At 43.5% G+C, this 27,092-nt stretch overlaps 4 protein-coding genes across 18 annotated transcripts in view; 2 read left to right on the top strand and 2 right to left on the bottom strand.

The window, feature by feature from the left end:
* Window positions 1-132: 132 nt before the first annotated feature.
* LOC110981187 (integrator complex subunit 11-like) lies at window positions 133-12,434 on the bottom strand. Its single transcript, XM_022238537.2, has 22 exons — window positions 12,271-12,434; window positions 11,995-12,006; window positions 10,939-11,024; window positions 10,610-10,683; window positions 10,395-10,506; window positions 9,466-9,525; window positions 9,264-9,320; window positions 8,874-8,972; window positions 8,681-8,715; window positions 7,526-7,606; window positions 7,178-7,300; window positions 6,665-6,719; window positions 5,865-5,960; window positions 5,093-5,305; window positions 4,122-4,159; window positions 3,590-3,714; window positions 3,091-3,201; window positions 2,937-3,001; window positions 2,683-2,810; window positions 1,941-2,010; window positions 1,620-1,673; window positions 133-1,030 (listed from the first exon to the last, which is right to left on the bottom strand). The coding sequence occupies exons 1-22, from the start codon at window positions 12,296-12,298 to the stop codon at window positions 962-964; spliced, it is 1,791 nt and encodes a 596-aa protein (XP_022094229.2). The 5' UTR covers window positions 12,299-12,434; the 3' UTR covers window positions 133-961.
* Window positions 12,435-12,810: 376 nt separating this feature from the next.
* LOC110981161 (ceramide-1-phosphate transfer protein-like) lies at window positions 12,811-15,230 on the top strand. The gene is made up of 2 exons (XM_022238470.2): window positions 12,811-13,038; window positions 13,574-15,230. The coding sequence occupies exons 1-2, from the start codon at window positions 12,920-12,922 to the stop codon at window positions 14,088-14,090; spliced, it is 636 nt and encodes a 211-aa protein (XP_022094162.2). The 5' UTR covers window positions 12,811-12,919; the 3' UTR covers window positions 14,091-15,230.
* A 1,803-nt stretch (window positions 15,231-17,033) lies between these two features.
* Window positions 17,034-21,357, top strand: LOC110981227 (ceramide-1-phosphate transfer protein-like). The gene is made up of 2 exons (XM_022238620.2): window positions 17,034-17,443; window positions 19,339-21,357. Exons 1-2 carry the CDS (start codon window positions 17,322-17,324, stop codon window positions 19,856-19,858), a joined length of 642 nt encoding a protein of 213 aa, XP_022094312.1. The 5' UTR covers window positions 17,034-17,321; the 3' UTR covers window positions 19,859-21,357.
* LOC110981225 (catenin delta-1-like) overlaps window positions 21,353-27,092 on the bottom strand; it is a 64,778-nt gene continuing 59,038 nt past the window's right edge. For all 15 annotated transcript variants that reach the window (XM_022238608.2, XM_022238612.2, XM_022238611.2 and 12 more), the window contains 2 exons: window positions 25,513-25,643; window positions 21,353-25,020 (listed from right to left, as the gene is read on the bottom strand). In XM_022238608.2, coding sequence (XP_022094300.2) covers window positions 24,907-25,020; window positions 25,513-25,643 — 245 coding nt within the window. In that variant the 3' untranslated portion in view covers window positions 21,353-24,906. The remainder of the gene's footprint in view (window positions 25,021-25,512; window positions 25,644-27,092) is intronic.

Genomic DNA, 27,092 nt, shown 5'->3' with positions numbered 1-27,092 from the left:
AAATTAAATTGCAAAGCCTAAATTTGAGAGCGTTGGGGAGGGGAGTGGACGGGGGGGGGAATTTACAACTCTGAAATGTATCATCCCCATGAACATACCTTCACTCAACAATAAATGCCAACATAAAAGCCCTTCTTAGGAAAGTTTTAACTTTTATTTCACAAAAACCTCCTACTTCAATTTTACAAATCGGTAAGAAGAGTAATACAAGTCTTATACAGCATGATTCCATTGACGGTAAAGTCCAGTAACGCCATCTTGACAACACGAAAATTATGCAATGCCACTGTTTTAATCACATAAAATATTCATGTTGAACAAAAAAATTAACTGTGATAACAACAGATAACTCTGATCTTTATAGCTCAATTGAATTTTTGGAGGGCAAGCACAGCACAGCCAACATATGAGAATATTAAAAGGGAGTTAAATAACCCAAGCTGGCATGAACGAAGATTGGTAACTGAAGACTATTTGCCTGCCAAACACATAACTACCTGTCAACAGAGGGCTCTCTCTGGGTATTTGACGTCACAAAGTTACAAGGTACCATCACTTCAGCAAGGCGAAGTGATGAGATTTTTTATCTTTCAAGAGCAAGTAAGGATGGCGTGATAGTGTTTGGCAGGATTTTCTGTACAGTCAGATCGCAGTCTCCTTGCAGGACAACACCAAAGAATGAAGACTATGGCGTTTTTCACAACTCAGATGCATCACCATTCCAACCTTCCCGTTTTAGCTCTTATGAGTTTTGTCCCCTGCATTGAGATGCTGGAGCTCTTATCACAGCCGATCTCTCTGCTTCAGAAACATCCTATTTTCTAACACATAAACCAAATCTGAAGGAATTTCATCTGTTTTTGTTCAACAGTGAGTGTTTGATGAACCCGACTTGCAAAGCTTGAAAATGAAACCGATGGCAGAGGCAGGGACAAAGTTAAAAGGACAAGTACTTCTGGGGTCATGTGTCCATGTGGACTGCAAACCCGTGCTGCAATCCCGCAAACAAGGCACTACCAAGGTCCTCTTCCTGTAGGCGGAGAAAAAGGCAACAAAAGGATGGGAGGGTGAAAATGAAACATGGGCCACGAGGTAAATGGAAGTTTTGATCAAGAACTCTCGTTGACTACCGTTTGACCAATATTCAATGCATGACAGTCAGCGTCGGTTTAAATTATTCTAGTCAGTCTATGGGTTGATTGCAGCTCTAGTAATCAACAGCCGTGCATATCACAATGTACAGCAGGGAGCCAGGAGCTTGAGTAGCCCGGAAACACCTGTTAAGCTCAGCTCATTTAATTAGTGATGCTCAAACTTCAAAACATGTACGAAAGAGCAAGGCCATTCACAGACGGACCCCTTATCGACCGCTGTTGTGGTCAAAACCATCATGAGACCAGATACAAGACCAGTCACAAGTGACAGGGCAATCGATGACCAAGGAATGCTTTTGCTGCAGTACATTTGAATTGCTTGTGACTTGAATTCAGACTGGAGGTCTTGTGATGGTTTTGTGGGGTCTTGTAATGGTCTTAAGAATCTCCACTACAACACTGTTATCAATGATTGGTTTCTTGATTGATCTTTCTTGGGCTTGAGGAATGGGTTTAAAAGCTCACCTGGTACGGCCAGGACACCAAAAGGTCTAGAGATTCCTCACTTTCTCCCGCCACCTGAAACAAATATTTTTGCAGATTCACATGTAGCTTATATCAAGAATAAGGAAAAGTGAAGAGAGAGCAGGTATTTGATAAAACCTGGGACAAAGTCTGTAGGGCTGCCATTAAGTGTAATTTAGCACATTTATGAGCTAAGGACAAATTGAGTTGGGGACCATTCGCAAAAGAGAACAAACCACATGCATATTGGCTGTGCAAAGCTTTTTTGCCATTTTTAACTATTTCCAAATAATAAAGGGATAAGTTTTATCACTCTGTTACCTTAACCAGAACTGATCCGACAAGAATTGAGCCATCTGAAGTAAGCTGAACACTCTGGTGTGGAAATCTCCTTAAATTCAAACAATGAATAAAATGGAAGAGGGAAAAAAAGTAGATCAGCAATTTAACATACAAGAAAAATGAAGAAATCAAAATGTCGGCCAAAATTTCTCTGAAATAGCAATGCAAAATCTGGTTCTCTGGGCAATTTTTCAAAGAAGTTGTCAGGACGATGCTAGACAGGGTGGTATAAGACATGAAATGTACCTGGACTGCGTCTAGAGAGATGAAACCTGTCCAATCATAAGCCAACCCAGAAGTCGCGTTTAAATTGCAACAAGGACCTGCCGTAGACATGTGAGGACTTATAATTGCCGTGTGATTGAGATGTGACTCAGTTCTGAGGACTTTTGATAAACACGTAAAATTTGTAAGGGCTTGAGATTTCATTGCAATTACAATGGGACTCCTTATGACCTGTAAGAATTTGTAGATTTAGTTAAGAGGACTTGTGCTAACTTACGAGGACATGTGACATCTGAGGACATGTGACATGACATCTCCTTTTAAAACTTAACATGTGGATTACAGTTTGAATTATCAGAGAAGCCATATCAATGCCTTTTCAAGACTTGTAATTGGCTTGTGAGGACACAGGACAGACTTGACACAGTACTGGCATCGTCTCCACAAACTGGTATGCGGAGTCATGCTTTGATCATCATACAAGCAAACACAATACCTCTTGAGTTTCTTCTGTAGCGCCTCCATGCTCATGGAGGCGATGGTGACTGTGGACGTGAATCGGATCTCATGCTCCGTCACGCCTAGTTGCTGCATCGTCTTGGATGCATCCTCAAGATGCATTTTCTGGATTGAAATTTAAAACCAAAAAGGAAACAATGTGAAAAAGTTTGACACGGAGGAAATTTATTTTATCCATTGTAATGATCAATGATCGTTCAGTATAAAACATTCTTTCATAATCAATCTTACCTCTCCAGCGATAGTCAGAGCGCCATGTAATATCCTCGGTTTTTTTACATCTCTCAATGCATCCCCTGAGAGAGAAAAAAATATATTACACATTTTACTTTGATCTCATACTATAGTTTTATTTTGACCTAATCCTCAAGTTGAAATGACCTACCGGAAGTGGCGATACTCCGCTTGAGCAAATTTAGGGACACGTCTGCAGTAAGATTTGCCTTGGTTTCCAAGGTAACTATCTCTCCATTGGCTGGCATGAAACATTCAATGCCTGGAAAGGGTTTTAAAAAGAATCACATATAAATGTCACAAAAGTGGAAACTTTCTGCGATTTAAAACTCTTCCCGGCCAGTTTGACTGAATGACATTGGTCCAGACATTTTTCATAATTTCCATATTTCCAGGAAACTCACAGTACTTTTGCCCCGATTGTTTAAAAATTTTCAGTAAAAAGCAGGCCTCAAAAGAGTTACAGTCCACAAACTTAATATAGTCCACAGAATTTCAGATCTGAAAAACTCCTGCTGTACGCTATAAATGCTATAAACAAGATGGATATTTATTTTTCCAACCTCTATCAGGACTTCTAAGCGTCCATAACTGACATGCTCCCCGACAGTTTACGCACATATTAGGTAATAATATGCTAAGAGACTGACCAAATTCGCCCGTGATCTTCTGCTTGAGGAATTCCATCTTCTTGGCCTCGCCATGCACCAGGATGACGTTCTTGGGCTCGCACATTCGGATCAGCTGCATGATACCTTTGGCATCGGCATGAGCGCTGCATCACAGCCAAACAAAATCCAAAAGATCAAACCCCGTGACGAAAAAACGTTCAGAAGTACAGTCTTTCTACCAATGAAATCTTCATCCATTGCGTGGCATTTAGCGCACCTTGAATACAGTACAAAGGTTCTTTGCAACAGATTACCGAAATGTGACATCATTTCTGAACTTGTGAGTGTAGTGCATATGAATGGGGCGAAACGCGCGTGTTGCTCCCACAAAGTAGTGCACGTGACGTATTCACCTCGATGCTCTATTGGCAATAGAGTTGGGTGATGACACCAGTCCTCGATTTTGCACCAAAATGGAACACGTCATTGTAAGGTCAAGACCCGTTACTTAAAGAAAATGTGGAACAAATGGCCATGCAGCGAAAGGTAATTTCTGTGGTTTCCAGCATACCTGAAAGACATGTACTGGACCGACAGCTTCACCTCAATCTGCAATCGGGAAAAAAAAATACAAGAACTTGCAATATGACTGAGCGTAGAAAGCAGACAAAGGTACGGCAAAAATGCAAGCATTTAGGGAATCCAGTGGCTAGCAGCTCCAGTGATGCCCTAAGACGTGTGTATTACTGCAAGCCGCAGCCGGTAGATTCATTTGTGGCTACTGACTAGGTAACGGCCCGACACCAAAGCTTGGGCGGTAGAGAGACCTTTGCCCATGTTTGTCTTGTTCCCTGTAAACCCATCGGCAATAGTAATGTAACTTCACATATTGATAAAAGGGAACAGACTATTTTTCCTTCTAGCCTATGTTTGGTTACATTGCTTTGAACGGTGCAAACGCAAGATGGCTGCCCCATCAATACAGGTCTACGCATGCCTCTGCCTACCATCAGTGATAAAGCTACTTCTCATACTGCATGTGTCGCTGGCCAAATTAAACTGTACAGCTGTGCCACGGTCCAGACCCTAAATCCTTTCACAAGTCTAGGTACAAGACCGGTAGCAAGATTGACAATGACATTGGAATGACTTTGTCAACAGTTCATTTGAATAGCTTGTGATTTGACTTGCAATGGGCCTGGAGCTGGACCAAGAGAGGGCGCTATTCTCTTAGCAACAGAGGCTCCTTTGGTCAGAACTTAACATTGCTGGTTAATGAATGATTAGGAAATGGACCCATTACGGTCGCATCACTACCAACAAAATGAACGCTCTAGACCAACGCAGCCCTTTTCAACCGATGAGGGGGCGCTTCTGCTCGAGGAGGAAGGGCTTCTGAGAGAGTGTGCAGAGAGTGGTGACAGACTGAAGTTTGACACTGCCAGACACGACACACGTAAGAACAGCGGGTACCAGACCACTCAGACATGGACAGATAGTTTCTTCACTATTACTTCTTTCCCCACTCTCATCTCCCCTCACCACTTGTCGGTTCTCCATCTCGATCTTCTTGGCCCCGCTCAGGATCTTGCTGCCCACGGTCCCTGCCACGCAGTAGCCCGGCATGATGACCATGTTGAGCGGGTTGGGGGCCCAGTTGCGGAAGATCTGGAGCGACAGGCCAGCGTGGAGCATGCCGGGCGTGGCAAAGACCACCATGGGGCCCGGGTTGTGGATGTAACCCCTGTCAAAAGGCTGAGGGTGTGAAATGATCGAGACTAGTCGACCAGTAAGTGGCAGCAGCAAAAACAACATGGTTACGTGTACGTGTCGCTTATAAAATTTTGGCAAAAATTTAAATTCAGTGCCTGGTCGATTTATCCCTCCTCAAACAACCCTAACTGAATTGGTTTCACTGCCTTCATACAGAAAATTATGATACAGGCTTTTGATAATCAAAATGGTCAACTAGATCGTCCAAATAACCGTCATTCAAGTGACGCTAGTCGAATTACGGTCTCAGCCACAGTCGCTGCTCACTTGCTAATCGAGGGTTTGCATGGCTGCCACCTTGCAGGCTAGCGCTTGTGTTCCACCACTTATGCACAAAGGAGGTTTCCCTCTGGCACAGAAGAACTGCCTTGCAAGATGGCTACTACGCAAAGCCTCTATAAACAAAGTACCTGTTCTGACTGATCAACTGCAGAACAGGAGGGAAAACCCTACCAAATTTTATTCCAATACTTTCAGTCCAGATGAACACAAACTCTCCACCACAACTCTTTGTGACCGACAAATGAGAAAGGAAAATGACCTTGATGTGCTTGAAATCAAACAGGTTCCTCTTGACAAAAGTTTTCCGGATCTTCTGATTGGTCCACATGACAAAGAGCTTGTAGTAATGATTGGCCTGAAAATTAAGGGGAGGGGTCAAGAAATACCACAATGTTAACAAATCAAAAGTCAAATGATGGAACGTTACCAAGTCAAGATATATAATAAAGTAGGTCTGAAAACTATGACTGTCCTCACTTCGCTTCTGAGGACAGTCCTCACTTTGCTTCAGAGGACAGTCCGGACAAACTATCTGAAACAGACAAACCCCGCAATGTTTCACCCCGATGGCCCCCTTTCATGGTGGTAAGCATTGTGTTGGGCTTTGTAGAGACGCTGTCATGGCACAGTAGCTCGGTACAACAGTGGTCACAATGCTTACCGCCACTGTTGGGGGCCACTGCTAATGAACGACCAGTGTCATAGCATTCTCAGTGCTGTATTCGAGTCCATCTCAAGCCCCTTACCAAGTCCTTTCACAAGGCCAGTCTTAGGCATGAGGGTGAACAACGACAAAAGAATGCTTTTGCCGCAGCTCATTTGAACAGCTTATGAATTGGCTTACGACTGAATGACTTGTGATGGACTCGAATACAACACTGGGCATTACCAAGGTTATCGGATTCCATCTACACTGTACTTGACTAGGATTCTCTCCTCACAACCGCTGTAATGAATGGAGTTCCCTTAGTGTACTTGGTACCACAGACTTTTCTAGACTGCATATTCTGTCACACAACCTCTCAAATTGGTTTAAAAAAAAAAAAAAGATTTTCCAACCTTTTCTGTGAGTCCCAGAGAGAAGTACACTGGTACTGTCAGGTTCATCCGATCCCTGCAGTGTGGGGGAAGAACAAAAGAGATGCAATGGGAAAAACTTGAAAAGGACACTTGCTGTGCTACGAAATTACGCTACTGATGCAGAGGCATATCCAGGTCATGGGTGGCCAAACCGATAACTACTTTTCTCAAAACGACTGTCTGGTATTTTCCATCCATAAAAGAATCCTATCTGTGGTAGCGCCATTTCTAAAATGCTGGCACTTTCAATTTCTTTTTTTAAAAAAGGCAACAACCTAGGCGGGGGCCAACTTACCGCCCCCCGGCCCAATACTCGATACATTACTACAGAGACGTTAAATGGGCTTTTAGGTCATATTTTGACCGGCAACACAATAAGAGAAGAAATAATGTAGCCAAACACATGAACATTTGTCAAAATTTTACTCAAATTCGACGTAACTAAATCGAGTAGGCTACGTGGAAGGGAAGACGAGATGCATGATTTCTCACCAAAACGTCTCGACGAGGATGCAGAGCTCCTGGGCCCGGCCTAAGGCAAAGACAGGGATTAGCACCTTGCCTCCCTTCTGGATGCAGTCGTGAATCTTCTGCAGGAAATCACGCTCTCTGCACCTGAAATCGTTGATAAAAATTGTTCCAATTTGACAAACCTGACAAAAGCTCTAGTCATGCAAAATTTCACCTGCTAAATACCATCAAAATGAGAAGCTGAGTTTTTTTTTCTTGGTGCAAGTTGAAAAAAATACTTCTTCTCGGGGTCTTCGGATGAAATACATTCTCTGCTGTGGAAAACGCTGTCTAATGCAACAAGCCCACATGAAGTTGGTTTTTTTTTACCTTTTGGAGTCACGGATTGTGGTAGCATAGGTCGACTCTGTGATAAGGATGTCCGGTCGGCATTTATCGATCCACGCCGCTCTGTGATTTACAGAGAAAAAAAATGTAGAGAACTGTCAGAATATTACATCTTAAATCTCATTCAAGCATTTTGGTTAAGTGGCGTCGAACCTGAAATCACAAATGCGCAATTGTAGACCTACTGTTTGAACTAGACTTCGGACATGCTTGTGCAACCATTCAGCTAAGGTTCCCATCACCTTTGAGCTAACGTGTGCATGCTGAAAATGGCACTAGCACTAACGGAGCAGTCGCGGGGGACCAGTTTGCTTGCTTGCCAACCAACCAAAAGTCTCACAATGTGGATCGCACAAACACTTGATACCAAAGCGAGGGGACGACACCCGTGTTGAAAAGGGAGGCCAAAAACATTGTAAGGACAAATTTTGTGTCCTCACAACTCGGCCCCGACTTTCCTGACAAACGACGCCGTCCCCCTTAACACGGTGAGGGACCACCTGCGCACGCACAGCAGTGTTCCACTTACATACAACTGACCACAAGGAGCACTGACCACTGAGGACGGGATTGAACAAATGACTGACCATTGAGGAGAGAAAAGAAATTATGTTCCCTCAAGGATTTCCCCCAGGGGGTGAATGCCCATAGGGAGGCCCGACGAATATTTTGATGAATTCAAAGTGCCCACGACAAAGGTGACTGCACTAACGGGGCCTAAAATAAGTTCCAAATACACCTGTAGGGTATTTAGTCTTGATCTGTTTCCCTTAAAATGAACCAATCTTGGAACCATGAAGCCTTCTTAACCAGTGGTGAACTTATCTCCCTCAAAATTTGGTATCTTGGTTATTTTTCTTTCAAATTTCCTTTTTCCCCCCTCTTTTTCAGACTGTGAAGGTGGCAATACCGGCCAGGAAACGGCTGAGGTGATTCTTGAAATTAGTGAAGTAAGCTGCCACACATTTGAATAGGTGAGGCAGACCCAGGTTCCCTTGGTGTGTCTGTCCTCTGTGGTGAAGTCAAATGTACGTCCAAATCTTGTTCTGTGGTTCTAGGGACCAGGTGCCCGTTGCCCAATGCTTACAACGGGGACTTTAAACAAAAATCAGAAAAAACGTCAACAAGGCTTCTTACCCTAAATGCCTGTCTGGTGTCATGTTATAATCTCCCTGAGAAAGGATTAAAAATAAGAAATTGTACATTGGTCAAACAGTTTCAAGAATGGAAACGTACAGACTGTTAGTGGCCTTGATGAACTTATAATCCACAAAAGAAAAATTGGTCATGACTGATTGATTGGCACTGATGGCTGAAGTGAATCACTCACTGTGTAGACCACAGACTGAGAACCGACTTTCATGTGGAACATCGCTGCCCCCAGCACGTGGCCAGCGTAGTAGGCAGTGATCTCCAGCTCGTCGTCAACCTGGTGATGTAACCAAATGAAACGCTGGTAAAAAATGATGCCAATACATTCACAGCACACATGCAAATTTGACAAATCACGGTAGTTGATATGTGTTCAAATTCTGGAAGTCTGCATGGCATGTGTCGGCTAGGAGCTCCGAAAAACTATTATTTGCTCTCGACAAAAATATTGCTAGCGTCCTTAGTATCTTTAGCTGTTTTCTTTCCAGAGAAAAAAATGGACGGATACCAATAATACTGAGAGAGTGTTTAAAGGAGAAAATGGTTCACAGAACGTTCCCTTCCGCACCTGGACTGTCTGATGAAGGTTGACGATGACCACTTTCTTCATGCAGTCTTTAATCATCTGAAATAAAGAAATCGGAGCTCACTTAGACCATTTTTTATCAGGGTTGGTCCACACTATGCGCGACCATGATCAGTGCATGGTAAAGATTTATACTTCTCAATTTAACGCCTTTGGTTTTTATGGGAGTATTGTACAAACTAACAGCCGAAGTGAAGAAGTTGGTCTCTCCCTTTCTCTCAACGGTGATCTTTCTGTAGTCCTCCTGATAAATAGAAAAAAGAAAAGGTTGTTTTTATCCCAAACATTTAAACTATGAACTTTCCCTAAGAAAGAGGAAAAATTACTCCTGTTTTGCAGATATATCTATACGTATGCTGCTTCATGCTGACCGGTTCAGTGAGCTAATTGTGTATTCACACAGTGTATGCTCAAATGAGGCGTGTGACAGGTGTTAAAGGGAGTTAATGTCTAGCGTGATCACTCGGTCGGCGCAATCACTTTATTTTAGCGTGATCAGTCGATCTTACTGAACCACAGTTGTTGATAATTTTGTCATCAGCCGATTGCATTTTCTTTCTAATTCATGGGTGGTGAACAACCATTTCAAAAAAGGGAAGCGAAATTGGAGATTTAGTACAGGAATGACCAACTGCACTGTGTGATCGGGAACTCGCGTAGGTCGGCTGGTCATGACCGATGTCAATACAAGGGTGAGAGGTCAACTTTATCAGAACAACCATACGAGAACTCGAACACATTGATAGTATTTTGACTGGCGTGATGTCAGGTGCTCTGTTCTCAAGCGTTCTCTTTTCTGAAAAACCAAACAGGCTCAATCTGGCCAAACCTACTGGAAAATACACTTGACATTCACTGGCCTATAAGCCCTGAGCTGGACCACAGGGGGCGCAATTTGCCTAGTAAAGGAGGCTCCTTTGGACAGAACTTGGTTCACAAACGACTATGAAATGTGCGCATTACGGTCACGTCGCTACCAGCAAAATGGGCATTCCCCATCAACATGGCTCTTTTCAACCAGTGAGGGGGTGCTTCTGCTCAAGGTGGATAAGTTAAACCTGTTGAATAAGATGGATTCTGGGTATGCGAGGAATGTCGAATGAAAAAGGCTACCAATAGGATTGGACATATGGCCTTGGTGGGTTGGGTCATGTAGATGGGTCCATCGTAGCCAACAATCTCACTCATGTAGGGCAGGGCACCGCAGTGGTCCAAGTGGAAATGGCTGTGGAAAAGGTGATGAAAAAGACATAATTGATTTTTGTAGTACAGATTTTTGCGAAGTTCTAAGTTTTCGTGAATGTAGTTCTACATTTAAATGTCTCTACCTTATTATCACACAGTCCAGGTGTTCCGTGAGGCGGCCACTTCGAGTGATGTAAGTGAAATCGGGAAATCGTCTCTGAAATCAGTCAGAAAGGAAAAATTCTGGGCGATTACTGAGCTAACAAAATAACACGAGACTTTTTTTTTCTCGATCTCATGACCATATCGAACAAATACATTGTCAAGTGAAGCGTACCTCACCTGTGCACATAAATGACAATCTGGAAAGGCAAAGTCTACTGTCGTGAAGAGTTTGATCGTTATTTACTAAGTCTACAAGCTTCCAAATCAAAATACATCATCCTGAGTGATCAAAACCAAAGAGGCTCACATCGTCATTGAATCCCATGTGCATGCCACAGTCGAGCATGATGTTCTTGCCGCCAATCGTGACCAAGATGCAACTGCGGCCAACATCTAGACAACCAGAAATAGAGTTAGCAACACTCATAATGGAGCTCTAATGCTTAGTTGCAACGGCAGGTCTACTAGTCAAAATTTTCCCCACCACCTCCTCAGGATTGAAATATGGAGTCGTATTTGCTGTACTCGTACTACTTTGTCATTCCATGAGGTCGGGGCACAATTTGTGACGGTGACAATTGTTACATGGATTCTCTAAAAACGAACATTACTTCCCTGCATGTGGATTCCCTATTGACATTGTTATACATCTTGCAAGACTGAATACAGAGGTGCGGGTTTTTTTTACAGAGTAAATGACCTACTCTACAGGTCATGACAGGTGGTAAACGTTACCCATTTAACAAGGACACCGTCACAAATTGTACCCCAATCTTATGGAATGACCCTACTGTCAATAGGAGTTGAGTCCGGGCAGCCAGGTCAGGGGCTAGATTGTACGATTAACACGAAATGGTTTGCTTGGAGCCAGTGAGAGATTCCTCCATGGTCTGATAAGGGAGGGCAAGGGGGCAGGGAAGACTCTAGTGCAGACTTGACGTCAGCCCTGGAGCTGATTTCACCATTGAGCTGCTTACCATAGAAATTTGCTGAGCACAGCACACATGAAATTTATATGCTCAGTGAAAACAGGTCACCAGCCAAAATGTCAATGTATTCTACACTTCCTGCGACTGGTTGTCAGCAGGTTCTGCTTAACACTTACATACATGCAACAGCTTTTCTCCTGGGCAATGCAGGCACTGTTCAGCACGATCTTGAAACGTGTGCAAATTTACTGTAGGCCTACCATACCTACTATAAATCCTGAGTTGATTTGCCTTGGAACAAAATCTGTTCATCGGATAATCAACTCAGGAGGGAGTACAATACATCTGTGCAAGAGTCAAACTTGCTCTGAACAGCACCAATAATGAAAACATTTTTTTTTCAAAATTAAACCAAACATGCAAGCAAAACTTACCTTGTCCTGCACCTGTTCAGCGAGGAAGAAAAAGATGAAACAAGAAATTAGCAGAATAGTGTCACTTGCTCATTTACAGTAATAATTATGCGCAAATTAAGCAACAAATCAAAACAACTGCCTGCCTAAACCACTGCCTAGGTTTGGTGCCAGTGCTCAGTGTCCTCTGACAAAACAGTGACAGGTGACGATGTCTGAAGTGATGGATGAGAGACCAAAAATTAGCAACATTCATCTTGCTCAAAAACCTAGAAAATACATACAATATTTACTGACCAAGTGGGGTAACTTTGATCTCTGCCATGATCTGTTTTAGGTATTAACATGGGTGTGATCTTGCGGGTAGCATTAAGGTGACTTTTTAAACTTAACAAGGTGACAATCATCACCGAGACATATGCATGACATGGGAAACCTGCCGGGATACAACAAGCTGGAACATCTCTCGTGCATGCATACAGTATGGGGCAAGGCCATCTTCCAGTCGCTATAGAATAGGTGAGGTAACCTGCTGAAAAGTGCTTAACTAACATCAAATAAGGGTAACAAATTAATAAAATAACACGAGAATAGATTTGGAATGATTAAAAGCTATATTCATGCGAATTCGTGCAATCTTATTCATTAATCAATAAAAATCTGTCAATTTGAAACAAAAATTTTTCTAGTCCTTACCCACAATCTTGTAATGGATTGAACCAAAACATTCTAGACTGACACCTTGCACACGAGTGCGTGACTTTCTGTATTTAATACTAATAGATTTCAGACATTTGGACAGCAGACGACACTTTCATGTTCAATAGCTGAGCGCCAGTAAACAGTCAACCAGCCGCAGGTCAAGGTTAAGTAAGACACAGAAGGATGTGCATTGTGATCACGGCCCCAAAATACCGGATACAATTCAGGCCTGTTTTCTGCAACAATGGCTGGGAAAGAACTGTTTGATTTTAAGCATTTGTTAGAGGAATTTACGGCCTCTAAGACACCAGAAAATCACATTTTGATGGACCATTATGTGAATGCTTTTAACGACTTATCGAGGTAGGGTGGGCGTTCCCGTAAGTGCCACAAGTGTCATTCCTTCTGAAGAAAGTGCTCCGGTAGTGACCAGTGCTGATCACAAAGTGGAATCATTCCGGAAGCGGAGGCATGATTGATACTGGACCGTATCGAAAGAAATTTCGGACGCCATTTTGAAAGGCTTAAATTAATTCCCACATATTTCAGGTGTTGTCGCGCACGGTAGACTTTGGACGTCGACATGTTGGACATACATTAGGCCTAGCACTGCCCAGGTCTATAGATGACTTTGAAAGAAATAGGGAAATACATGTAGGGCCTATCTAACATGTCTAACCTATTCACAAAATTTGGCGACCAACATGACCAATTGTAGACTTGTTGATTGTTCGTGTACCTTGACATTGACAGGATTGACCTGATTGAAGACGTTGAGTAGTTTCAGCTTGCACGTTGCTATGGTTGCTGAATCATTTTCACTCATTTTGAGCCGGACTTTTGCCGATTGTAAGCAACATCTTTTGCTCAGAATGGCACCTTCATGTATGTTTCACAGGTTCTTTGTTCTTCTGGGCACCGCCTTTGGCTTTGTCTCCAAGGACATCAACGAGAAGGTAGGCATCCTGAAGGCCCACCGGGCTGAAAACCCGGACCACTTTGCCACCATCCAGTCCATGGTGGCCTACGAGGTGGCCAACGACCTGACTCAGGCTAAGACCAAATCAGGGCTCCTGTCGGGCTCCCGCACCCTGCTTCGCCTCCACCGCACCATGGACTTCGTGGCCAAGTTCCTGGGGCGGCTGAAGGACATGAAGGATGAGGAGTACACGAGCAAGGCCGCTTCGGAGGAGTACTCCCAGTCGCTGGCCAAGTTCCACCCCTGGATGATCCGGAAGGTGGCGGGCGTGGCTATGTACACCCTGCCCACCCGGGGCGTCTTCATCCAGAAGTACTGCAAGCAGGAGAAAGAGGAACTGGAGACACTGGTCGGTCCAACGGCCGCAATTATGACCGAGATTTACGACATTACACAACAGCTGTATGCCGATAATAATATTCTAGACCTTCCTTAACCTCGGTTTCTCCTGGGGAGAACAGTTTCACACAGCAGAAAATTCCGTGTAGTAATTTTAAGAAGCTTAGGTAGAAATCCGCTGGAAACGAGTCTCCAACACTACAAACCACATTTGGCAGGATTTGGATTAATATTTAAACTGGCATGGCTGTGGGCCAGGCCATCATCAGTCAAGCAAGAAACACAAACGATAATTGCACGTTATCGGGGGAGTCAGGTTGGCATAGTGGTTCTTTCTTCGCCTTCCACCTCCGTGGCCCGGGTTCAATTCCCGCCATGGTCCATGGTCCTTGCCTCAGGTTTCTTCAGGTTTTCGAGCTTACAGTGCCGAGTGCAAGCTTGATACCACAAGAAAGGCACAGAATGGTGTGCTTCCATATACCAGCAAAGGCAATACGGCCGTTTCACAATAGTGTGCCACTAAGAGTTTGCAACGCATTGGTCAATTACAATGTGCGGAATTTGTCGACCCATTGCGCGTTTGGAAAAGGTCGACAAATTTTGCCTGTTCTGATTGGCCGATGCATTACAAACTCTTGTGAATCGCTCGTATTGTGTTTTCAACTGAAATATGCTCTACAATATAAATGTAATTTGATTTCTGGTTATTTTAACGCACAGAATCTTAAGTTTTTGCTCAGGAAGTTCAACTTGAATTTGGGAAGTGTTTCTGAATTGGGCATTTTTCGTAAATGGGGCATTTATCCCAATTTAGGCAGAGTTCCAAATTCGAGCAGTGTGAAAGAGGATCCAAATGTCAGCCCCATCAACCATCATTTGGTGCGATTCATTTATAATCACCGATGTAGCAGATTATATTTAAAAGTTAATAGCCATGTCAGCAAGTAGATGATTCATAGTTATGTCTGTAGCTAGTCAATGTTTAATGCAAGAAATAGAAATATTGTACCTGTTGGCCTTTTATTTTTATATAAAAAATGATGTGTAAGACGTATGGTTTTTCAAGTCACAACCTCAGCAGACAGCGGTGGTACGAATTTAGTGATTTTTCTGAGTTCTGGAAAAAAATCATGTGTCCAGTTAACAATTAATGTCGATCAAAATACATCATGTTTTAATTAAGCTTTTATGCAAATAAAATTAATGGTGGAAAAAGAAAAATAAATCAATTGTTCTTCGGGTTTGACTTTCTCTTTTTACGCTGTACAGGATCCAATCAAAATCACAAAGTAGCTGCCGGCAAAAAATTGCCCGAGTGGAGTTTTTCTGAGCGCAAGAAGATCAGAAATGAATATGCATGTGACGTCACACGACATTATGAATAATTAACTTCAGGGCGCGCGCCCTCTGCCTCTACCGATCGTGGAACGTCTGAAGCGGGTGACGCCCATAACGTGTACGAGACACTATAAGGCCGAGTTCGGGCGGCTTGTTCCCGTATGTTCAACAACAGTTCGATTTGTTGTTCGTGGATCGGCCGCTCGAACGCCGGGAAGAAACACGCAACATGGCGGCGTCCATGTACGTTACTCGAGAGTTAAGTTTTGGATGGGTTGAATTCTTTTCCATATAAACAGGAACATTCATTTCTGTGTTTGGGAAAATAATTAATGTTAATGTTGCAAAACTTCCCATTGTCTACATGGTCTATGGCTTTGGAAGCCACCTCTCCACTTTTGCAGCTGTTCAAAAATCAAAATCTCACGAGTTTTTCCGTGTGTTCCTGTAAAACCCTGACGAGGAGGTGGTGCGTGATCCTATTCCGGGAACAGTGTTCTTGAGTCGTGTTCCCGCCGTTCGAGCGCGAGAACAAGAAACTCGTTTCAAGAACAGGCCGCCCGAACTTGACCTAAATTTCTGTCCCAGAACCAATGTTTCATAGTAAATTCAAGCATCTCTAGAATAAGGAGGTGTCTGTGAACAAAGACCGAAGACTCTTAGATTAATAACGAAGACTTGCGTTTAATTAACAGAAAGAGCTGTATGGTTAAACCCTCTGTTCGCAGTGATCCATTAGTAAGAGGGGCTGTCCATAAAGTTCGTATGCACGAGGGGGGCGGCGGTTGGTGTCATTGCGTGCGTACAGAGCGGGAAGGGTTTGAAGGGAGTGCGTACCGTACGCAAACCGAAAATTTGCCTTTAATGAGACCTCATCATATCACTACACTTCCTCGTACAAAATAAACACCAGAATCGGCTTTTGTGCGTCAAAATTCAACTACAGCATCCTCCATCGTCCATCCCATCATTTGACCTCCTGTGCCAACGCCCATTATTGGTAATCGCAACATTACTCATGGCACAAAGACCGGAGAGTCTTCCGTAAACGCACACCTGCCCTCTACGCGCATAAGAGAAAAAAAAAACAGGCACCAGGATTATTTTTTATTTGTATTCAAGATATAGGCTGCATCCGAATCTCTTGTCTAGAGCTAGGTCTAGGTCCTCGCTCCATTGGAAATGCGTGGAGACGCACAGACAATAGACCTAGCCGTAGCCCTGGAAGCCCGTTTTGGACACGGCCATACAATGTACTTTGACCTATAATGATGCTAAAGCAAGGTACCCTGAGAGGTCAAAAAATATTTGGAATTCGTATGCGTACAAGGGGGGGGGGGGTTGGAGCCACTGCGTATGCCATGCGCACAGGGGGATATGGGAGTCGAGGCTGAAACGGAGTCGGCATTTCGTGCTCACGTACTTTATGGGCGGCCCAAGATGCTACATCCCTTACACCAGACCAAGCTATTGCTTTTCTCAAAAATCTCCATCCGTCTCGACCCCACCCCCCCAAAATTACACCGATATACCAGTACAGAGAAACAGTTTTGACTATGCATGTACAACATTATTCCCCTCAGTCCTTTGAAATACCCGGTGAAAGCCCTGTTACACTAAAGTAATGTAAGTATTTGCAGGACAAAAGGCTGCTGGTTCTCGGGTATTTGTTGGCTGTGTTTGCCCAAGTGACTGTGTTTTGTCCGCCACCCCCTACTTGAATTATTTTTACTTGTGTGACCTTTAGGGGCTGGGCTTTCAATGAGTGTACTTTTGGCGTGCTTGTCACGGAAACGGTGGACGATAAATCAGATTTTTTTGCGTATCTGGTTGTCAATAGAGAAAAAAAAATACATCGCTGTCTCTGGGACGAGATATCTGAACTCTGAGTCCAAGGTCTGTGAAGTCCAAAGACTACCGCGGCCGGTGGGATGAGCAGTTCGTATTGCGAAGGAAGTATAGTTGTTTGGCGTGCATAAACCGTGAGAGCATGGCTAGTAAGAGGGAACTCTTCGACTTCCAGAGGCTGCGTGATGAATTCAGAGCGGCAAAGACGCCTGACAGCGAGATCTTGCTGGAGGAGTATGCCACTGCGTTTATGGATATCGCAGGGTAAGTGCTGGAACACGCCTAGCCGGCAAGATTAAATCCGTAACTGAAATGCGCCTGGTGATATGACTAGGTTCAGTGAAGTACGGGAAATCGTGTGTAGAATTAATGAAAGCGTTGGTTTGATGTTGGTCCAGGCTTAAGTTTCCTCTTAATCAAATCCCCCCACGAGGGGGTTGGAATTATACATGCAGGCAGGTGTACCGTAACACATCTGATCACCTGTCATCCACTGTATCATGTTTACGCCCACTACTGTGGACGTTTGGGTTCAAAGAACCACGCTGTGGTTATGGGACTGCTGTTAATTGATTAAATATTGAACAACCGCAATCAATACAAATCCAGGCGATTACATATAGCCTACATGTTTTAGGAAGTCCAGCCAGCTTGGGAACCTATATTATAATGGACGTACCCAATATATGACAGAAGTATCAAAGGTCACTTAAAGCGCTGCAGATGTTCCATCACTGGTGATTACCTCGTCTGTGGAAAACCTTGTGCCGCTTTCCAAGAGCTGTATACGCCAAATTCAGACTTCGGAAGCAAAATGGCTGTTCTTTATGTTCGAAGTACAGCAAGCAGCTACTGTGATTGAATTGTCAAAAATTGACACATAATCTACCACAATTTGGTTCCAACAAATTATGAGACTCATGTCGCACTCGCTGCGCTTTCCTATGACACAAACACGCGTAGGCCTAGGTGAAGTCATAAATTATGACGGGTCATTTGAAGCATATGCAAAATATCTCGGGTTTTTGAGAAGATCCCCTCAATACGTTGGGTTCGTTATGGAGCAAACCGCTACGAATGCAATAATGCACAAAGTCACTGATGTTTTTGACGACATTTCTGATTAGAAATAGAGGAAAAACCTGCGAAGTGTTTCCAGAAAAAAAATGCTTCACAAGACTTTCATCGCCCAATTGTTTTCGTCTATACTCCGAATGTACAGCTAGCAGCTTTACATTAAAGCTCACACTTCCTTGAAGTCACTGAACTACGCAAAACATGTTCATCATGTTTCATTTTCAAAAGACTGAACTTTTTAACCGGAACTAAAGGGCGTTTGGTCATGGCGAGGCAGTCGGCACTATAAAAGATCAACGACTGAAAGCAAAACCACAAAGCAAACAGATACGGTACCTCGTTTGGTTGAAACAAACTAGATAGACAGGTAATCCCCCGGAAATCCCCAACTAACGCTTGCTTCTCTGTGGTTCCTTCTTCTGGTTCTGTTTTTCTGAGCCGGGTTTAATTGAAACATCAATTCGGGTGCAGCCTCAAACAGTTGGCCCGATGATAAGTACTGCAGAGATTACGGGTGGGGATTTAATTTGTTATCACTGGTTTTGATGTTCAACCCAGGTAGACATCATATCAAGCAATTTCATTGGGACTAATGCCATTTTGGCTTTTAGCAAATGCCATCGTTTCGCTGCAGGGTTAGAAACTACGGGCTATGATACGAGAGGTTTCTAAGTATCAACTTTCCTCGAAGATCCCTGGGCCAAATTCACCCAAAACCTTGGCTAAATTTTTTTCAATATATTCTTAAAGAAAAGGACACTTTTTTGAACTTAAAACTAACATTTTTTGGGGGGGGTACCATGACCCAGAAGAGACATTAAACACAAAAATAAACAAACAAACCAAACCACCACCAAACAAACAACCAAAGCACACACAAACAGTGAAGTATCGGCGGGCAAGTTTCCCCCTCCCTGCCAGAGACATGCTGCCCTTATGTGGGCGGCACCACCATCTGATCGGGAGGGGGGCTGAGGATTCTTTTCCGGTAAAGAAAAGGGACAGTCGTTTGCAGAAAACCAACCCTTCCCTGAAGACCCGAACAGACGCTCACTGCACACAACTGCTCGTTTCCCCTGCAGGTTCTTCGATCTACTGGGAACTGTTTTCGGCTTCGTGGCCACAGAAATCCGCGAGAAGGTTAAGATCCTCCGGGCGCATCGAGCCGAGAGCCCCGAACACTACGCCAGCCTGCAGTCCATGGCAGCCCACGAGATCGCCGCAGGCATTACCCGGGTAAAGCCAACCAAGTCCGGCCCAGTCTCGGGGTGCCGCACGGTGCTCGGTCTGCACCGCACGCTGGAATTCGTCACGCGGTTCCTGTACCGCGTCAAAGACATGCCAGACGAGGGTCACACCAGCACGGCGGCCGGCGAGGAGTACAAGGCGACCCTGGCTCGATACGACTCGTGGCTTGCGCAGAAGGTGGCCCTCTTAGCCATCAAGACGCTACCTACCAGGAAGGTTTTCATCGAGCGCAACGTCAAACAGTCCAAGGATGAAGTGGAGGCCATAGCCGACTCGGCCCTCGGGCTTATGGCGGAGGTTGTGGACATCACGCAAAAGTTGTTGGAGGAAAACAATCTACTCGATCTCCTGTAGGCCTAACTCATCTCCAGCTATCCGTGCAACGGCACGCGAAGCTGTATTCCATTGCTCCGAAGGGAAAATTTAAAAAAAGTTGTTTCTTGTGAAGCGCATCGATACTTTGGTGTGCTGCGCTATATAAAAACTGCGTTATTATTAAACTAGTACTTGTACTCGGTTGGCAAAGTACTCGGACTTTTATGTACCCAGAAATCTAAGTATTCGGCAGTACTCCACGGTACTTGGGAAAAAAGGACTCGACCTCAACACATTTATATAGATTGCAAGGATGTAACAGTTCATTGATGCTATGCAGTACAGTTGATCGAATGGTTCCGCCAACAGAAATAGTCGAGGATTCCTGACGCCTCGAAAACTTACGTTCATGGAAATGTTTTCATCCGGAAATATCTGGAAATTATCCAGCAACATGATACTTAACAATTTTAGGCAGTCATTAATTGAAAGACGAATGCTGGCGAGCTATTTTGGTGGTCAGCAGTTTGCCCGGTTCCGCAAACATTTGCCAGTTCTGCAAACCACGCCATTTGTACAATGGGTCTTGTTTTTTCCGACACTGATGCACACTGAAAGTGCGCGTTGTAACGTTATCTAAAACTCGTTTGTGGAACTGGCAAAAAATCTTACAGTTACTTTTGTATTCAATAACATACTTTTGGAAATGTACAGAACTCACATTTTCAAGGAGATGAAACAAAATCACCGCGACGATCGTTTAAAAGAGCGACAAACACAACATCGCGCAGAACGCACACGCACTGCTGTTGTCAAACGCTATTGGCGAAAAACGATCGTCGCCGATCTTCTTAAATTTACAGCGGCGGTTGTTAGAAAAATCGTTTTCTGCAACATCTTCAAGCAAACTGAGACCGAGAAGTATGAATCCATTCCCCGGCATTTTTTTCTTTATGAAAATTGCGAAGCACAGTTCCCACAACAAAAGGGGCCTGTTGCTAGGAAAATCGAGCCTTCTCTTGGTTACGCTTGGGGCCCAATAACCACGAAGCGTGCCTACAGTTTCAGGATACGACGAACGTTCCACTGCACAGTGACCAGTTCACCTCCACAGAAAGGCTACTGCCTACGTTATGGTCTCCGAACTGGAACTTGCTGCGTTTGGGCGGTGTCAGTTGTCGCTCGAACTTGCCTTATGACAACAAAAATGTCAATACATTTCAAGTATATCGTGTTCGGATAGCTTTCTCTGAGCCTGAGATTCCTCTTAATCTTATATACGAGCGTGATTCTATGTAATGAAGGCGGGGATTGTGAACCTTAAGAACGTGCGCGGATGGTATTCAGAATATTGATAGAAAATTCCCAAAACTAGAATTCCTTGAGAATTCCGAGGGAAACTGTACAAAGACGTGACCCACTGTGAACACGTTTGCCCGCGGTCACTAGCTTAGGCCTATGTGAGCTTGTGTTCAGTACCATTCAACTGTACGGCAGACACTGGAATAAAACAAACCAAGGGCAGCCCTCTCATACAATTGCATGGCGAAACTTTTTAATCTTTCTGATTACGCAAAATGTCCACAGCCTGACTGACAAAAGGTCGCCTAACATGAATATTCATCAACTACGCACGTGAACATTCATCACTTCCAATCAACGTTATGAATCTTAAATATGCGCATACATTTACATGTTTATCTTCACATTATCACATGGTTTCCTAAAGGTGACCTTCCACTAATTAACTTTTAAAACTGTGCCGAGGTCACTGGAAGAACAGGTTTTGGAACAGCAAAAGGCTTTTAAAACTATTTTCTTTAAATATCACTTAAGACCTTCCTATTGTTTTAAGGCCTTGTTAAAAGTTAAGCTTTTAGCGGGAAGAGGAACCCATCGACCAATAAGCACACAAAAGTCACTTGGCATTGCTCGGAGGTCCCAAATCAGTAAGCAGATTCTGATGGTCGATATTAGCGGCTAAGCAAGAGAGTGAGCCGAGAAGTAGCAATAGAACTTGTAAAGTCAGCAACCTTTTTATCAGAGGTCTGAAGCTGACGATACTGAGAAGCAAATTTATGCGCTCAAAATGGAAAGCATTTTCGAGAACATCACCATGCGCATGCCAGGTCGGCCCCATTGATTTCATACCATAAGTAGAGATCAATGGGCGGCCGTACCCCGACCACTCACACCAATTCAACAACTTGGAACTGGTGTGACGTTCTTGAATGACCTTGCTTTTTGAAACAGAGAATTGGAACTGACTCATCTTTGTGTCCACTTTCATGGATATGCCAAGAAATCTGTACGCGTACGTGCGCGTTCGGTATTTTTGGAATAACAAGGTCATTCGGGAGAAAAGCACGCGCGCCAGTCTGCCCCGGGCCGCACTGACGAGGCAGACTTTGCGTGTCTGTCCGAGTGACCTCGGCGGACACGGACCCTTTTGGGTATGGGCTGAATTTCGAACTGGCTATTTATGCTGCTTCTTCCCCCGTCGGTTTTCTCCACGATTTACTTCTAAATCTCTGTACTTTCATGTGTCTTTTGAAGTCCCACTATAAGTTTCTGGCGGCTTTTAACCTGGCCTTATAACTTTTACAGCACTTTCTGTCTACGTTCCTGGCAACATTTATTAAAAATCTTATGTGACAAACTTACCAAATCTCTTAAAAACTTCTTGCTTCTTTGTCAATATATTTACAAGGCATTAGTGGTATTGTTATGAGCGGATAAAAAAAAGTTAAATAGTGATGGAAAATAACACTTGAACAGAAAAAAAAGTAAATAAAAAAAAGAATTTCACTGAAGTGCTTTCAATTCTTAATTGTCCACTGATCATCCGGGGTTCTTCTGGGTATTCCAGCCCCAGTGAACTGAAACGAAGTGGTACCCAGTTTCCCTATTGGTATACCATCAGATAACCCAGTGGTACCCGTCAGTCCACTTCTGGGAGTTCCAGTCTACTGCTTTACAACCATATGACATTTATTTGCCACTTCTGGGTCTTTGACCCCACTGCATACAGCCCAGATGTACCCATTTTTTTCACAAGCTCAAATGCTTCACTGGTATTAAAGTCCATTGGAGTTCAACCCAGTGGTACTCAACTCCTTCGATGATTTACAGCGGACTCATCCAACAGGTATCCATGTCTTACAGGTGGGCACATCCACTGGTACCCCATCCTTCCTGGGTGCCCCTAGTTACCTTCAACACTAGTAGGAGAGGCACTTATGGCACACAAATTTACTGTCAAAGTGAGGACAACCACTAGACCACGAGATAGAGCCTTTGGGTTTTACCAGGTGCATGCACCCGTCACAAATGATAATTCTCTCCAACCACTAGCGGTTGAGATTAGGTCTGTAGTCCACACCTTGATATCACCAACCCCAGGTAATCACAGCCAAGCACCAGTCTATCAACTACTCCCACCAGATGATTTATGAAATAATGTTTCTACAAAATCTGGTTAACCAGCTACACTCAACTTAAGTCAAGAAAAAACAAAAATGGTGAACATTCAATGACTCCTATTCAGCTAAAATGTGACTGTACGAAGTATACTTTAAATACAAGGACCCCCATTTGTACAATTTTATTTTTTTAATGGAAATGCAAAACTGAATCGTTTCCAACATGACAGAAAAATGCTTCTAAATCTTTTTTTTGTCCAGTGAAACTGCCAGGCCAAACACTGTCTTATATCTTACTATTCAAAACAAAATCAGGCGAAACCTGGAAAAACTCTGCTTTAAAAAAACACCTCTATTTGAGTACGACTTTGCAAACTACATTTGCCAAATATACACTGTTGCAAAGGTCAAATGCCAAAGGTCAAATAATACAGACAATCCAAAGTGCTTGGCTGTACATAACTCATAACAGTAATCACGCAATCTACATATGAGCTTATTGAAGACATTCGCTGGGAAAAAAGTACTGTTTTACACGTTTAGTCTAGAAGCTTTAAAAAAAATCTTTTTTTTAATTATTTCCATTTTATATAAGCCAAACTTTATTTCTGTTTTATACACAAGTAATTGCCCTTCATTCTCCCAAAACCATCACATTTTTTTGAACTTGGTTTCTCTCTGTGCAGGAAAAGAAATCACGTAGAAATAAATTAACAACTTTGGGTTTTAAAAAATTACTTCTGGTACAAAATTTGGTTTGACAATTTGATCTGGCATTGTAAACAATCTCTTCACAATCTCTTCACATTGTAAACAATCTCAATGACACAAAATTGATAAAATGGTCTGTGAAACTGTCCTTCCCTGCAAACTGCATGAAATTTTTCACAAATAACTCGCGTAACTGTCACTGACATAGGACTACTTGCCACAAAAGAGGGAGCTCACTTTTAACGTACAGTTCATGACGAGATGGTAACACAGGACCAAGTGTGCTGTCAAACGGTCGACCTACTTGTAAATATTTACAAGCTGCAAATATGTCACAGGCAAATGACTGTTTTTAAACCAAACATTTGAAATCAGAGGCGCATGTTAAATAAGGGACACGAAATCTGTCCAGAAATTATGTAATGATATTCCAAAGAATTTTTTGACAAAAGAAATTAATATCCTCGACAGCATGATGCCCAAATGTGTGATTTCATTTTTGTCCTCTGTGTATTAAAGTCTACATGTCATCATTTACTGGAAAAAAAGCCACAACTTGGCAACATATTTCAACCGCTGGAAGAAAGAAAACCAGCAGAACCTTTTTTCTATGAGCGTTTTCAAAACGAGTGCATTCAGCTTAAACTTTGGTTCTGCTGGTTCAAGCCATTTTTAAGGAGCGTTTGAAACCACGTGTTCGAGCTCTGACTAGAACCAGTAAAACTGAAGTGTAAGTCAAATCCACTCATTTCAAAAACGCTCTATGATTGTCAAGTTGTAAAAAAAGCAGTACTTTTTAAGCTACTGAAAAACTAAAGTCACCTCATGTAGCCTACATTTTTTATCCTTTCCCTTACCCCTCAAAAAACAAATTTTACTTGAAGCGGTGTGTACAAAAAGTAAACAAATATTTCATCATGTTGTGTATTGCCGTCTGACAAACAAAAGGAAAATCTAAACCCAGGAGTCGCCGGCTGGCCCTCCGGAGTCCAGGTAAACCTGGCTGGACGGCTGGCGGTCCTTGTTGACTTGGGCGTACACGACGTTCTCTCGCTGTGGCGGGGGATCCTGTGAAAGAAGAGTTGATTAGTTTGCAAATTCTCCTAAGCGTGGCGGAAACACAAAAAACTCTTTGCAACTGTGCTGGTGCATCAGTGCAGGCTTGGGAGAATTTCACAACTGGGACCATTCACAATTGACAATTTGTCAGAAAACTTCTTGAATTCTCCCTAGTTTTCAACTGTGAAGGAAACCCTCTACACCTTTATCTACAATACTGAGAGAATTTAAGATGGTACTCAAGGGACACCAGGCCCCACATGAACTGCCAAACATCTTCATGTACATGAATCTTCAATATTGCAAATTCCTCGAAACTTCCTTTTCTGAGATTTTAAAACACATGAGACGAGCGATTCATCAGTGAAGTTTTACAATGCAGAACAGCAGGATTAAAGAAAGAGCACACAAATTAAGTTGTGCACATTCCGCAGAAAAACAATCAAAGAAAAAACAAAGTCGGGGACGAGCGCCCGGAAGTGACGCCGTGGGGGTACATACCCTGCCAAAGACAGCCACTCCTCCAACGGGTGGCCCCCTGCGACTGGCCGAGTCGTTCACCTGGCCGTGGTCGATGGAGGCGTAGTTCAGCTCCCGCATAGGGATGTCATCTCGAGACCTCTCAGACGGAGCTTGGCAGGGTAAGGTTCAAAAGAAAAGGGAAAATCATAACGTAACCTTTTTTACACACTGAATAGACAAAGATAAAGGCCAGGTCATACCTCAGGTGAATATGAGAGCGAAGCACGTTTGAAGTTGTGATATACCGGCAGCGAAATTCTCCTTGAGGTGAAATGTGTTCAACTCCTCTGAATCTGTAGCACGAGCAGTCAATCAGACGGCACAATTTTGTGTCCGTGCTTGCGCAAAGTATGAATCGGCATTTTGTCTGCAAGACTGGCACGATGAAGATTCGAGGGGTGAAAGATCTTTTTGCGGCAGCATCATGTTTGCGTGCGTCTCCTCGCAGCTCTTGGAGAGAGAGACCAACTGACACTTACGCTGGTTCTTCTCAAAACCGAACAAAGGACAGATGAGAGAGATGCTCGCCATGTGACTGCAAAACATCTTTTGTTGTGCAGTGCGCAAGAAGACGTTGGAGAAAACTAGTTTTTGACCCCAAAGTGCCCCCCCCCTCAGTAGCAAGCAACATGAGCCAGCGTTGCGGAATGCTTTGCAGGAACGCAATCCGAAGTCATTTCAAAAAGTTGGCAACAAGCAAGCCGAGTGACCAGAGGAAAAGTAAATGCCATTTCCAGTCACCCTAGGACAGCCTCACTATCACCTGTATCCTCCCAAAGTGCAGCCGACCCAATCAGGGGTGCAGCCGACCCAATCAGGAATGTACATGTACTTGACCCATTCAGGGGTGCAGCCGACCCAATCAGGAATGTACATGTACTTGACCCATTCAGGGGTGTAGCTGACCCATTCGGGGTTGTACCTGACCCATTCAGAGATGAGCCTGACCCATTCAGGGATGTACTCGACCCATTCAGGGATGTACCCCACCAATTCATGGATGTACTCAGACCTGCCAACCTTGCCGTACTCCTTCCTGAGGTCAGGCATTACCACACAATAGATTAAAAGGTGATTAAATGAGCCTTCAGTTTAAGTTTAATTTATTGTGTGGTAATGCCTGACCTCAGGAAGAAGTATGGCATGTTGGCAGGTCTGTGTACCCGACCCATTCAGGGATGTACCCCATCTTTTCAGGGGTGCATCCGGCCCGTTCAGAGGTGCAGCCAGCCTGTCCAGGGGTGCAGAAGGCCCACTCAGGGGTGCGATCTTCCAATGCTAGAGCTCGTTCATATTGGACAGCATACATATTCCAACTGGCTTGAGGTTTCCAAATTGTTTACATGAACAGTTGCCTCTAATTCTCCACACTGTTTTGTTTTGTTCTAGTTTTGTTTATAGTTTCGTTAAGGTTTCACATGCACATGCAGTAAACAAAAGCTTCAGCAATGCATTAGGCATACAACATGAAATCACACAAAAATATTACGTTCTTAGGAAAACAAAGTCAGTGAAGTATTTTGAATTTTCAAAACTCTAACTTTTGAAATGGGACAGGT

Source organism: Acanthaster planci, linkage group LG21 (assembly GCF_054643075.1).
Source record: "Acanthaster planci isolate LZ-2023a linkage group LG21, COTS_SCS, whole genome shotgun sequence".
In the NCBI taxonomy this organism is placed as follows: domain Eukaryota; kingdom Metazoa; phylum Echinodermata; class Asteroidea; order Valvatida; family Acanthasteridae; genus Acanthaster; species Acanthaster planci.
Note: the sequence above shows the minus strand (reverse complement) of the source record. Positions and strands in the feature narration are given on the sequence as shown.

Bases quoted from the DNA above. Each gene is read 5' to 3' on its own strand.
- LOC110981161 (XM_022238470.2), top strand. From the start codon at position 12,920: ATGGCTGGGAAAGAACTGTTTGATTTTAAGCATTTGTTAGAGGAATTT. The intron at 13,039-13,573 runs GTAGGGTGGGCG...TATGTTTCACAG, and splicing joins GCTTTTAACGACTTATCGAG to GTTCTTTGTTCTTCTGGGCA.
- LOC110981187 (XM_022238537.2), bottom strand. From the start codon at position 12,298: ATGGCAGAGATCAAAGTTACCCCACTTG. The intron at 10,507-10,609 runs GTAGAGACATTT...CCTTTTCCACAG, and splicing joins CTGGACTGTGTGATAATAAG to CCATTTCCACTTGGACCACT. The intron at 3,715-4,121 runs GTATGCTGGAAA...GCTGTGATGCAG, and splicing joins GTCCAGTACATGTCTTTCAG to CGCTCATGCCGATGCCAAAG.
- LOC110981227 (XM_022238620.2), top strand. From the start codon at position 17,322: ATGGCTAGTAAGAGGGAACTCTTCGACTTCCAGAGGCTGCGTGATGAA. The intron at 17,444-19,338 runs GTAAGTGCTGGA...TTTCCCCTGCAG, and splicing joins GCGTTTATGGATATCGCAGG to GTTCTTCGATCTACTGGGAA.